Source organism: Epinephelus fuscoguttatus, linkage group LG7 (assembly GCF_011397635.1).
Source record: "Epinephelus fuscoguttatus linkage group LG7, E.fuscoguttatus.final_Chr_v1".
In the NCBI taxonomy this organism is placed as follows: domain Eukaryota; kingdom Metazoa; phylum Chordata; class Actinopteri; order Perciformes; family Serranidae; genus Epinephelus; species Epinephelus fuscoguttatus.
Window position 1 is genome coordinate 6,780,550 of NC_064758.1, and position 13,578 is coordinate 6,794,127.

General features: G+C 41.1%; 1 protein-coding gene across 1 annotated transcript in view; it reads left to right on the forward strand.

The window, feature by feature from the left end:
- Positions 1-13,578, forward strand: part of flna (filamin A, alpha (actin binding protein 280)) — a 68,232-nt gene that overhangs the window by 29,974 nt on the left and 24,680 nt on the right. Inside the window, exons 4-16 of the mRNA XM_049581629.1 lie at positions 539-636; positions 2,808-2,955; positions 3,773-3,891; positions 3,975-4,052; positions 6,471-6,633; positions 6,784-6,984; positions 9,512-9,649; positions 11,338-11,464; positions 11,550-11,686; positions 11,823-12,019; positions 12,182-12,295; positions 12,452-12,595; positions 12,687-12,810. Of these exons, the coding sequence (XP_049437586.1) occupies positions 539-636; positions 2,808-2,955; positions 3,773-3,891; positions 3,975-4,052; positions 6,471-6,633; positions 6,784-6,984; positions 9,512-9,649; positions 11,338-11,464; positions 11,550-11,686; positions 11,823-12,019; positions 12,182-12,295; positions 12,452-12,595; positions 12,687-12,810 (1,788 nt within the window). The remainder of the gene's footprint in view (positions 1-538; positions 637-2,807; positions 2,956-3,772; positions 3,892-3,974; positions 4,053-6,470; positions 6,634-6,783; positions 6,985-9,511; positions 9,650-11,337; positions 11,465-11,549; positions 11,687-11,822; positions 12,020-12,181; positions 12,296-12,451; positions 12,596-12,686; positions 12,811-13,578) is intronic.

Genomic DNA, 13,578 nt, shown 5'->3' on the forward strand with positions numbered 1-13,578 from the left:
GTGAAGCATAAAGGAGGTTTCTGTTTACATGCTCTGGATGTTTAGCATACCTGTGGATCACCAACAGCCTTGAGCCAGAGATAAGGATTCAGCAAGGGCTTTTATTTTCCTGCAGCCAAAGATTTCCAACAGTGTCCAGAAATAACAATCGTAAGACCTGAGAGTCAGTTATGAACAAGTAGATAAAAACTGCTGACACAGTTTGCCAGGATATGTGATAATGAAGGAATATAATAACATCCAATGGGTGAATTGAAGGGCAGACATCTTGATTATGAGCCACAGAGACAGATGTAGGTATGACCCCACATCTAATCACTGCCACTGATTCACCTTCAAATAAAGATAAGGCATGTTTGGTATTCTGCCCGGATCTGCTGGATGGTGTCAGGGCTGTAACTTTGGAGTCAACATGCTGGCTCCAAAACAGCTTTAAATAAAGTTTAGATAGATTTGGATAGAATATCATTATATTTTCATGATATGTTTTAGCCTAGTGTTGCATGATAATCTAACTCACCTCATATCTTCTCTACAGGTCTGTGTCCTGACTGGGATCAGTGGGATCAGACCAAACCAGTGGATAACGCCCGCGAGGCTATGCAGCAAGCTGACGACTGGCTGGGCATCCCACAGGTAAAATAAATACCAATATAGGACAGATAAGCTTCTTTTGAAATAAGAAATACATTATTTTATTAATTGTAAAAGCTAAATGCGATTTTGCAGTTAAGTATTATTTATTATTTCTAAGTTTATTTTTACAAGGAAAAGTGGATTAATGAACCTTTTTTTCTTCAGAGCAGCTTTATTAGTAATTTATAACCTGTGAGATGATTACTGCATGACTTGGTGTGCGCTGATGAGGTGTGCGCAGTGGTCATGTTCAGTGCAAAAACAAATCTAATTTCTGTTTTTGAGATTTTTTTTCATCTTACTTTATAATGATTAAAATTCTGTATATGGGTGTGTCTGTTCCACATTTTTCTCCTCACTGACTTGGTCAATCCATGTGAAATTTGGCACAGTGGTAGAGGGTCATGGGAGGATGCGAATGAAGCAATATTACATCAATTGGCCAAAGGGGTCGCTATAGCAACCAATTGAAATTGCAAACTTTGAATGGGCATATCTCATGCCCTGTATGTTGTAGAGACATGAAACTGTGTACAGAGATGCCTCTCCTCATGAGGAACAAATTTGCCTCAAGAACCCATAACTTCCGGTTATATAGATTTTCCGCCATTTTGAATTTTTTGGAAAACCCTTAAAATCGATCTCTTCCTAGGAAGTTTGACCGATCTGCATGAAACTCGGTGAACATAATCTAGGAACCACTATCTGAAGTTCCCTCTTGGCAAAAGTTGGAAACCTTACTAAAACTATGCTGTACATAATCACGGAAACTGTCAGTGTGTCATTCTGTCAGTCAGTCATTCTGTCTGTCCCACGTTTTTCTACTCACTGACGTGGTCAATCTATGTGAAACTGCACATAGGCATTGAGGATTGGCATATGTAGAAGGTGACAAAGCTACCAATGGGTATGGACTAGTATTTATGGATTTCTGAAATTTCCTCATTGTGGGCATGCGCTGAAAGTGAGGCTGCATGCACCTGTAGGACCTTACCGAGCGATTATTTTAAGTGTCTGACAACACTATTAAGAGGACCATACAGATTGAGATTTTAGTGGTCAGAAAAAGCAATTGATTTTATTATTCAGTGAGGCTACCTGAAGTTCAATTTGTATTTGCAACATGAATAATTTATATGATAAAAAAGTTGATACTTGGCATTGTGTTACGATACAATATTGTCAAACAAAAAATTTGCAGTACTATGTTGTATTGATTGTTTTCCCCTCACCCCTAATAACAATCAGAGCCTGTCAGTGACAAAAGCAAGCACTTAAAATGAACGCAAATTGACAGGGCGCACCTGTCCCGAGTGGTTACGTTGTGACCTGTGTCGCCATGGCTAGCTGCAGCCATTTCTCTCAATACTGGACCAATTTCAAAAATTGTCGTTCCCACGAGTCACTTACACATAAAGACATGGGAAAATAGGGTCGAGGTTGAAAAATATCAGAGTTCACCTTTAATACTACAGGACTGATTTGAGAGGTGAGTTTGTTTGATAGGTAAAATCACCATCCTGTATGAGACAGAACCTAATACTACAAGATTTTCGAGCCTCGTGGTACAGTGTGCTTACTTGTGCATCAAGTAAAGAATGAACACATTTTAATTTTATCCCCTTTAGTGTTTATCCATAGTGAATATTCAACATTTCATAGGGAGATTTTCAACTTAATTCACCAAAGTTAGTTTTTCCCTGCTGGTTCTTGGGCTGGGTCACTCTGGTGAAAGTCTGACAGTGTTGTGTTGGCATGATTAGCACAGTGCTGGCAGCTGGCACAGCATAGCGTGCTGACAGTTGGCTCTGTGGTCGTCGCTGTTTCCGCCTTCAGCCCTGTTTCAGCTAAGAATCTGGCTTTGTCCCTTCTCCAGCTGTCTCTGTGGGTTGTAAAATCAGACAATAAGTGTGTCTGTATGAGTGGCTGTCGGCTGGTTTGCGTGTGAGTCTGTCTCAGGTACTTTCTGAGCTGAGGAAGAGGTTGGTATGTGGTTTTGATCTACAAATCACAACACTGCTTGGTTGATTTTTGTGGGTAATAGTCTCCATGGAAACCAAATTAAGCACTGTGACAGGCTGCACAACTTCTCTTCCATTAGCAAATACACTAACAAGGAAAAACAGCCCTTTCTTCTGGAAAACATTTTCCTTCTTTTCTTGGCCTCCTAGGTGATAACCCCTGAAGAGATTGTTGACCCCAACGTGGACGAACATTCAGTCATGACCTACCTGTCCCAGTTCCCCAAGGCTAAACTGAAGCCTGGCGCACCTCTACGACCCAAACTCAACCCCAAGAAGGCCCGCGCCTATGGGCCAGGTACCAACACACACAAAGACCCACACATCTGAAGCTTCAACAAGGAAACAAATGCAGTTGTGTTGAGCAGAGCAGCTGGATCAGTTTAGAGCAGGAAGGATTTACATGTTTACAGCCGTGGACCCAAAAACTATGAGCTTGTCCAAGAGGTTGAACTTATGCAGTCAGAAGCAGTTAAAGCTCATCCATTTGCAGTAGATTGATCTGGTCACTACCTGAAGGCTGTATTTACACCAAATCCAGTGCTGAGGCGAAAACGCAACCCCCGTTCATTTGAATGTGGGTAGTGCATCTAGGCTGTGGTGGTGGAGTTGCAGCAGATGCTGTAAAAAAACAGTTAAATATTTTATTGATAAAAAGAAATAAAGTATGAATTAACAGCTAATGTGTACTATCCTACAAAGGAGGGCCCTTGCTTTGTTTATGTGTGTGCATCACTTGTCTTTTGTGGCAGTGAAGATGTAACAGCAATTATAATCAAGAGGAATTCTACAGATCTTTTAAGCCAACATAAATACATTTAGCAAAGGAAACTACTCAGTTTCTTGAGGTGGGGAGATTGGCTTTCTCTTCACCCTCCACTCCCCTACAAATGGGCCGTTTAGTGACACTCCCGCACTGCCATACAACCCTGCGGCTAATCCCCAAAACGCCAGGTTTGGTGTGAATGCAGCCTAAATGTAACACAGATGTTAGATAGCATGCATTAAGTATGTATCTTCAACCTTTTCTGTGTCAGTCCAGAACCATATATGTTATATAAACTACACATTTTATTAATGTACTGTCTCCATCCTTCCACCTCTCCTCTCTGAAGGTGTTGAACCTGTTGGGAATGTCGTGATGAAGAAGGCTGTGTTCACTGTCGAGACCATCAGTGCAGGAATGGGAGAGGTGCTGGTTTATGTGGAGGACCCTGCAGGACACAGAGAGGAGGTGAGCCACTGCTGATTTTTAGCTGTTTGGTTTTTGGTCATCATGGCATTCTATTTCATTAACTTTTTAAAAATGTCCTCCAGGCTAAAGTGACGGCCAACAACGATAAGAACCGCACCTACTCTGTCTTCTACATCCCTAAAGTAACAGGCATGCACAAGGTAGGAGGGTCTCTTTTTTTTAATGCAAAAGACTGATCTCACACTCCTAACAGTGTATGCAATGGATGATGGAAGTCAGTGGTGGAGAGTGAATGAGATCATTTACTCAAATACCTTACTTAAGTACAGTTTTGAGATACTAGTATTCATTTTATGCCACTGACAGCTTTATTTATCAGTTACTTTGCATAGTTTGCATATTATACAGTATAAAAAAGTATAAGACATGGATACACAACATGTCAGTAGGCCAAGGGCAAGTTAACGAACAAACATTACTGATATTTATCGCATAGAATTAATATTTGAGGCAAATGCAGTCAACAGCAGCCTCAGGCACGTGTATGCAGTGTTTCTAGGGTTTAGCCTGGACCCCAGATCCTCCCCTGGGCCTGTCCTTTCTTTTAATAAACATAACATAACATAATAAACTCTATTTTGAGGCTGTAACCTTGCTCTGGAACCTTGTTTACACTCATAGTACAAAAAAATCTTAATCTGTTAAATTTCATTGTGAATTAGAAAATGGTTTGCAGGCCACCCTGCACTGTATTGTGGACCACATGAGGGCCACTGGCCATAAGTTTAGTGTCAGTGCTATAGGATGCATTGTTCTATGAAAAAATAATCGAGTCCTTACAGTTTTATTTTTTTAGAAAACGTGAATAAATCAGTGTTATCAGAATTAAGGCTGGGCAGTATACCGGTTCGTACCGAAAACCGGTATTTATTTTCGTTATGATATGAATTTTTCATATACCGCAATACCGGTGACCAATTCTCCTCTGCCCTCTGTATCGCACATGGCGGAGTTTCGCCCCGATGCGCGCACACACACACACACACACACACACACACACACACACACACAGACAAAGCGCGCACACACACAGGTGAGCACACTAGAGCACGGCTCAGGCCGCATTTTCCTGACCGAAGACGACCCGTCCCAAGTCCGAGACAGTTATAACCGAGCACAGCACTAATGGAGCGGAGCGTGTGTTGCGTTCAGGCGTTGTCAGGTAAATAATAAATTCCGGCACTTGAATAGGCCATAGCACAACACAGCAGCATGTCAAGTTGGCCGAACCTGAGCAAAATACCGTGAAACCGATATGATTTTTTCTTAAAACCGTGATAAGAAAATTTTGTCATACTGCCCAGCCCTACATCCATTTTTGACTGCTTTACATGACACACAGCCAACTTGAATGGCATCCAGCTGTGTGTCAAAGAAACAGAAACCAGAAACCACATAGATGTGAACACTGAAGTGTGAAAACTGCAAAGAGAATTAAAGGAACTGAGAAAAAATGCGAATGCTGCCCTTCCATACAAGAGACGAGTGAATGACACAGCTCTAGCACATTCAACCTGTGATGGACACATTTATATGACACAGTTCTCAAAGGTTAATCTTTGGCTGTCACTGTTATGGGAGACTCCAGTCCGCACTTCATTGAAGAACAAGCCTTTAAAACTCGGCACTCAACCTTTAGATGTCCAAAATCTAAAATGATATCTGGTCTCATATCACAATTTTGGTACAATATTTATACATTGGCCAGCTCTGAATAGACTCATATTATTGTTTCCTTATGTGGACAGACTTCCAGTCTGGCTGGATTGAGCTCAGCCTGTCAGCATGATCAGTGCCTGTCGTCTTGGTTCAGTTGTACACTTGAAACTTTAAAACACCTCTATGTGCTTTCACGTTTGAAAAACAACGATCTTTTGCAAGAACATGTTACTTGTTGAAACCAAATTCTAGACATGCACAGTTTGATTATAAGCGGTTGAAATACAAACAAAATAAAATCTCTGTACTGCCAGATCAAACTTTTCTTTTTCTTTCTTTTTTTTTAATCAAACTGATACTAGGTTTTGATTTTGATATTTTTATATATTTTCATCACTTTCATTTATTTTTTATTTCCCAGCAGTATAAAGCAAAAACATTTAAATGATATAGTTGTTAATATTAATGGTACCTGGACCTGAATAAGTCTTGCTGAAATCAACACCTGTCCATTATGAGGTGATGAGCTTCCCAGCTACTCTTGCTAGCAGAAATGACTGTGTTTCTTTCAGGTCTTATGGTGTCAACTGAAAAACAAAATAGGATTTAACAGCATCCTGCAGCATATTCCACTGTCCCAGCAATCCCACTTTTAGTTTCTAGGCTTAAACGTCTTCGGACAGTCAGTGATCAGATACAAAATAATTTTATCACTAACATTACTGTTCACAGCAGGTAAGAGAAAATATTAAAGACTTTGTAAACTAAAGATCTTCTAATTCTTCTATGGTCTTTTTTTTTAGAGAGAGAGAAACTGAATTTGAATGGTTTTTTAAAAAATACAGGGTTGACTTGAAAGTTCTAGATACTCAGTTCCCTCTCTCCTTACTGCTTTGTAGGTGACAGTGTTGTTTGCAGGGCAGCACATCGCTAAGAGCCCCTTCGAGGTGGAGATCGGCATGGCTCAGGGGGACTCCAGCAAGGCTACAGCCCAAGGACCAGGCCTTGAGCCCTCAGGAAACATTGCCAACAAGGCTACTTACTTTGACGTCTACACAGCAGGTAATAACATGGGCAGTGTGTGAGTGAGGTTTGGTTTCTTTACTATCATCAGGTTAGAAGTCTGTATGAATATGTTTTAATGTGTGCTTTAACTCGTGCATTTTTTTACCAGTTCCTGAGTCCCCTCTTCCTTCTCTTGATTTCTCTCAGGTGCTGGTGTTGGTGAGGTGGAGGTGGTCATCATGGACCCTGCTGGTAAGAAGAACACAGTGACTTGCAGCATAGAAGACAAGGGCAACAGTAGCTACCGCTGCACCTATAAACCCACCCAGGAGGGCCAGCACACCATCTATGTCACCTTCGCAGGTGGTCAGATCAGCAAGAGTCCCTTCACGGTCAACGTGGGAGAGGGTAAGGGTTACAGATTTGATTCATTAGAGAAGTATCAAGGGAAACTTTCTTTGTAAATCAATCTGTATAGGATATTACTGAAACATTCTGTGTTAAATGTTTTCCCCTGCAAATCACTAAAATTACATCAGTGAAGGTCTCAGCCTTTAAAGACTATCAGATTTAACAAAGTCCACTGTAAATCTTAAAGGCAAAAAGAACATTTTAAATCCTTTAAGATGACCTATTATGCTCATTTTCAGGTGTATACTTCTGTTTTGGATTTCTACTAGAACATGTTTAAAAACCAATAAAATAAAATAAAATAAAAACTTCTAAACACATGGCGTGTTCCAGCAGGAAAATAATATTCTCCCCGAATTTGGATCAATATATGCAACCAAGATTGAATGTTTTCCCAGTTGGCATATAGCTACATGTGGCAGTGCATCCGGACATGTTTCAGCAGGAAAGTGATCTGAAATCAAGGATAAATTAACAGCTTCAGCAACCAAAATTACATGTCTCCCTGATATTAGCATGTAGCTACATGTACGTTAGCGGTGTACTTGCAGCAAGGGAATGACTGCAGTGGAAAATAGCAGCACTTTCTCCTGTTAAAAATCACCAATAAAAGCTTCTAAACACAATGGGACATGTTCCAGCAGGGATATGATCCAAATTTAGGAATAATTTAAGAACATCACTAACAAAGATTACATGTTTCCATGGCGTTAGCATGTAGCTTCATGCAACAGTGTACTTGAAACTGGGAATCGCTGTGTAGAACGGCAATTTCTCCCATTAAAAATCACAAATAAAAGCTTCTAAACACAATCGGACTTGCTCCAGCAGGAATATGATCCATAATTGGGGACAAATTTACAAACTCTGCAACCAAGTTCACATGTTTCCGTGATGTTAGCATGTAGCTACATGTAGCAGTGTAGGCTACCACACTTGCATTAGAGTGGATGGAGCAGATGACCATATAAAGAAATCTGTCACAATCTGATATCATCTTGCAGCCAAAATTTTAAAAACTTGGATACGGAGTATTCAAAGCAGTCTGAAGCCTGAAGCTTGCTTACTTAAACATTTACTTAATGATTTGAGACTTGAGAAGAGCATAATGGGTCCACTTTAAATAATTGCTTAGCCTGCTGTATTTTCTTCAGTTGTATCTGATGCTTTCTGTCTTTTCCTACCACTGTGCTGGATGTCGTGTCCTCTCTCCTCTCTTCCCCCTCCCCTCCCTTCTTCTCTTCGATAGAGGCCTGGTGGTATCTATCCTCTCTCTGGAACGGCCTCTTCCTTCTGCTGTCATTTCCTGTTTCCTGGGATCTCTCTTGGGTACCCACTGTGTGCGTGTGCGATTGCATGCATGAGTGGATGAGCTGTGTGTCTGTGTAGATATTTGACCGCTTTACTTGTGTGGTGTGTGTGCCATCTGCCTCTAAAGCTCTAGACTCCAAAATCACTCGGTCATCAGATCCATGAGGTAATACGCGACTAAGAAATTCACAGACATGTTCTCACATTTTTATGGAAGAATACCTCCACTAAGCTGCAGTTTGTTTTTGCCCAGGAAAGGGGTGCCTCATTTCTTTTAGCTCACTAGTGGTGTTCAGTTTACACAATGACACAATTCACAAAGAACTATTTGTATTGCATGACTAGCATTGTTTAAAACATAGCTTTTGGCATTAAGAATCAAGATTTTAAGGAATTCAAATAACAGATATGTGGTAATTAGCTTTGGCATTCTGAGAGATAACACAATCTTAAAATCGTATTGGGTGTGTCCATTCAGATAACTTGTATAAAACTACAGAATGCTTAAGGAATTGGAAATTGGAATAGCAACAAAAAAGTTTGTTGTAGTTTTTTTGTTTTTTTTCTGATCACATTTCTGTTTAATCTGGCAAATAACCTTATTATATACAAGATACAATTTTTCTCTATTTTTAATGAATTATCATTGGTTATAGTGCCTCTGCCAATTATACCACACCTGCAAACGTCACCTGCTTAATTGAAAAAAAGCTTAAATATAATAAAATGGAAAAAATATTTCTCCTCTTTAAGTGCCAAGTCGTCCACTTCCTGGAAAATATCTTGATCTCCTTTCAGTTGCCTCTGTTCCTGTGGGGTTTCCTTTGCTTCCTGCAGGGCATCAAACTGTGACTCAGCAGCTCCTATTTTTTTGTACAGTTTTAATCAGGAGATACTCCACTTCCTGTGTGAAACGAAACACTTATTTCTTTAACTCTAGTCTATGAGTTTACTCTGTGGGATAAGATAGATGGATAAGAGGCACATGAGGAGTGTGCAGGGCAGGAGGAAGGTGGGAAAGGACAATTGAAAAGCACTTAGCTTTCCAGGGACCCTTCATCGTTGGGTCATCATCATCATTGTTGATCTTTTCATTATTCACCCCTCCCAACTGAAACCACTGCTGAACTCACACATCCGCATCGCGTTGGAATCAGAATAGCCTCTGTGTCTGTTTCTCTCTGACACTTTGATTTTGTGTGTCTCTCCACAGCATGTAATCCCAGCCTGTGCAGAGCTAAGGGTCGTGGTCTGCAGCCTAAGGGCCTGAGGGTGAAAGAGACCGCAGACTTCAAGGTTTACACCAAAGGAGCCGGCACTGGAGAGCTCAAAGTCTCCATCAAGGGGCCCAGTGAGTTGCACTGCAAACACCAGTCTTGGTTTTGTTATGGCAGATTGATTTATCAACTCCATCTATGGTAACACATCACTTTAGTAGAGGGCTGATATGCTGCAAGTAGGTTGTGAAACTGATTAAATTGTGAATGCAGTCCTTGGATAGACTTCAGAAAATGACACAAACCCACAGAGAGTTATCAACCGATTCAGCAGTCCCCCCCAGCTTTACGGAGGACTTTAGCATCTTTCAGCCCATGGTTTTGATTTTATGGTGCCCTGCTTAATTGTTCATCTTCGTTCATCGTTCATCAGACCTGTTTCCAGCGGCAGCAGCAGGAAGCTGTTTTCAGTGAAAAAACTCCCAGCACTAAACTGCAGACAAAGTTAGCTACCAGCTGGTGAACACTGTGGAGCAGCTAAAGACCCAGATATTTTTTTTTCAGGAGTTGGTGAAGACCAAAGCAGAGCTATGAGAAGAGTGAATATTAGAATTAAATTTATCAGGTAGCCAGAGGCAATTTTCTCCCTTTCTCCCTGCCTAGTATGTAAATTAGCCACTGTTTGCTAACAGGTTAGCCACATACATTGCTAATTGTTTTCAATGCAAAGTAGCTATAGCCTGCTAAAAAAAGTTCCTAGAAGTCACTAGAAGCCATAACGTGCTAATCTCCATATGTGTCTATAAAAATATGAAAAGTTTGAAAGATTAAAAACATTTTCACAAACCTAAGTCAACCTAAGCTTAACAGACTCTTACTAGCTTTATCATTAGTTGCTGTTATTATCATCATTCAAACTTCTATCACCCATCAATTCATGGCTCCATAAGGAAGGGTAGTTAATGTCCACCCAAAAGTTGCTAGATTTTTCCCTTGTCTCTTTGTCGGAAAGAAAAAAAGTCAGTAAAACAGTTTTAAAATTAGTTAAATCTAGCAAGAAAATTGCCAAGTTGGCAAAACTGGCCATATCAACTTTGTAGTCAGCTGAACTAAGTTTTATGCCTCCGTGCCGGCAATAGCTGTGGCCAGAAGCATCATGTTTGCGGGTTGTCTCTGTCCCGATGCTTGTGAACATGGTATCTCATTAACGCCTTGAGGAAATTTCCTCAAATTTGGCACAAAGGTCCACTTAGACTCAAGGATGAACTGATTGGAATGTGGTGGTCAAACATCACTGTGACCTCACAAAGAATTCATATGCTAATTATGGCAAAATTTCACACAAATGTCTCATAGAATGAAATTATGAAGTAATGACATTTTATATCCAAAAGGTTTGAGGTGAACTTGACTGTGACATCACAATGTTGTGCAAAAACATTTTCACAACCATGAGGCAGTAATTTTAGTTTTAATATAACCCAGAATCACAGGGCTTTACAGTTTCTATGTGTATGACCTCCTCTGTCCATAGACCCTCACTTCAGATGAGGCAACGCTCTTTAATAGTTTAATACCAGTCATAATATTGTGTTTCACTTGTTTCGTTGCCCCAGTGACTCAATTTATGTAGGTCCAAGCCTCATAAACCAAACTGAAAGCTGTTTGCTATCATACCGTAGTTGAAATGATCACGCGCTATCAATGTGCTCATAATACAGTCATGATGCCCTGCAAACAAGAAACAATCAGTTGTAATTTTTTTAAACTTGTCTCCTACAACTGGCAGTTAAGAAAAATTGCTTTATATCTGTGTTTACAGAGGGTCTTGAAGAGCCATGTAAAAGGAAAGATCTCGGAGATGGTGTGTACGGTTTTGAGTATTATCCCACCACACCTGGAACTTATACCATCACCATCACCTGGGGAGGACAGCACATCCCCCGCAGGTAGACACACTGGCATGGGAACAAGTACTACAATTGCACTACATTGACTTTGTGATTGTGACTGATTGCTCTCTGCTCCGTTTAGTCCCATTGAGGTCAAGATTGGCGCTGAGGCCGGCCAGCAGAAGGTGAGGGCCTGGGGTCCAGGGCTGGAGGGTGGTGTTGTTGGCAAATCTGCTGACTTTGTGGTGGAGGCTGTTGGAGACAACGTCGGTACACTGGGTAAGTAAGCTAAAGAGATGGCAGAGATCACATACAGTCAAAGAATCCTCAAAGTCTGTGTTCTAAGTATCTAAAGTTTTATCTTCAGTTACTCACTGACAGCTCCTTTAAGATGTTTGTTTTTTCCCCTGTTCAGGTTTCTCTGTAGAAGGTCCATCTCAGGCCAAGATCGAATGTGACGACAAGGGTGATGGCTCCTGTGATGTGCGCTACTGGCCCACAGAGCCTGGGGAGTATGCAGTGCATGTGCTCTGCAACAACGAAGACATCCAACATTCTCCCTTCATGGCTGAGATTGTGAACCCACCAGGCAAAGACTTCTACCCTGACAAGGTATACACACGCCCAGGGATATGTGGATTTCCATGTTGCGCAGCTGCAGAACAGGCTTACAATTTACTTATTACTTATTTCTCTTAATGTGAAATTAATTTAGTCGTATCGCTGTAAATGTATAACTATCTTCCTAAAGCTCCATGAATGGGTTTCTTCCAGGTTAAGGCGTATGGTCCAGGCCTTCAAAGCAGTGGTTTGGCTGTTGGAAAGCCCACCGAGTTCACAGTTGATGCCAAGCAAGGAGGAAAAGCCCCTCTTAAGATTGTGGCTCAGGTAGGGCTGTGTGTGTAATAGCATATGACCTGAAATTTTGCATGTGTCAGATCTTCTGGTCCTGTTTCATCCCTTCAAACACCTTTGTCCTCATGTTCTGAACCCCTCTGATTGATCTGTTCCACTTGTCTTATTGGTTTTTTCACATCTGCACAGGATGGAGAAGGTACTCCTGTGGATGTACAGGTTAAGGATAATGGCAACGGCACATACGCCTGTACTTACACCCCACGTAAGCCTGTAAAACACACTGCCATGGTCTCCTGGGGAGGAGTCAACATCCCTGACAGCCCATTCAGGGTAAGTGCACAGACAGATGTTAAGAGAAGGTTTACACAAAGGACATTTTATCACAGAAAAGTCTCTCAAGCTATTGTGTTTTTGATCCCAGATGAATATTGGAGCAGGCTGCCATCCAAACAAGGTGAAGGTGTCAGGACCTGGGGTGGCCAAGACTGGCCTCAAGGCCTTTGAGCCAACATACTTCACTGTTGACTGCGCAGAGGCTGGTCAAGGTAAAGCTACATAAAACTGTTGCATCCTTTCACACAGTGAATCACACAGTATTTTATACCACTGCATAACTGATGCTTTATAAAGCATATAAGTAGCTTTGACAGGAGATCTGCAGTGGGGCTCCAATAATCAACATTCGCTCATGTGAAAGAGGTCACTTGTAGTTACAAGCTCTTTTTAGCTTAACATGGCAATTAAGCATCCTTCACCCTGTTGGTGTGGTTTTTGGGACTGCAGCTTCAGCTCTCGTTGTTCCAGGCAGCTGTTTTTAGCAAAAACACTCAATACACACGTTAAACCCACTTTACACTATTTGCTCAGCACCAAAGTACAGATAGACAAAGTTAGCAACTAGCTAGTGCAGAAAGTGGAGTATTTAGCAGCTAATGAGGTAGATATTTTCCTCAGGCATTGGTGGAGACCAAAACAGAGCGAAAAGTAAAGTGAATATTCAGCTTTTATTCATCTCGTGGCCAGAGATATTGCTCCAGATTTTTCATACCTTCATACTGACATTTCACCGGGGTATACAGTATATCACTGTATTTGTGTTAGAAGAAAAAAAAAGAGCTCATCTACTAATGACAGAAGTCACTGTAGTATGTATGACATTGTCTAGCCAACACAACACTGCTGTGTTTCTGATATGCAATTAGCCTATTTAGACAAGTCATGCTGGGTTAAATACTTATGGCCCATAGAGTATGAATAGATGGAAAATAAGCACCCCTCTTGCTGGTGGACCTGATGACTCTTGTTGCTGCAGC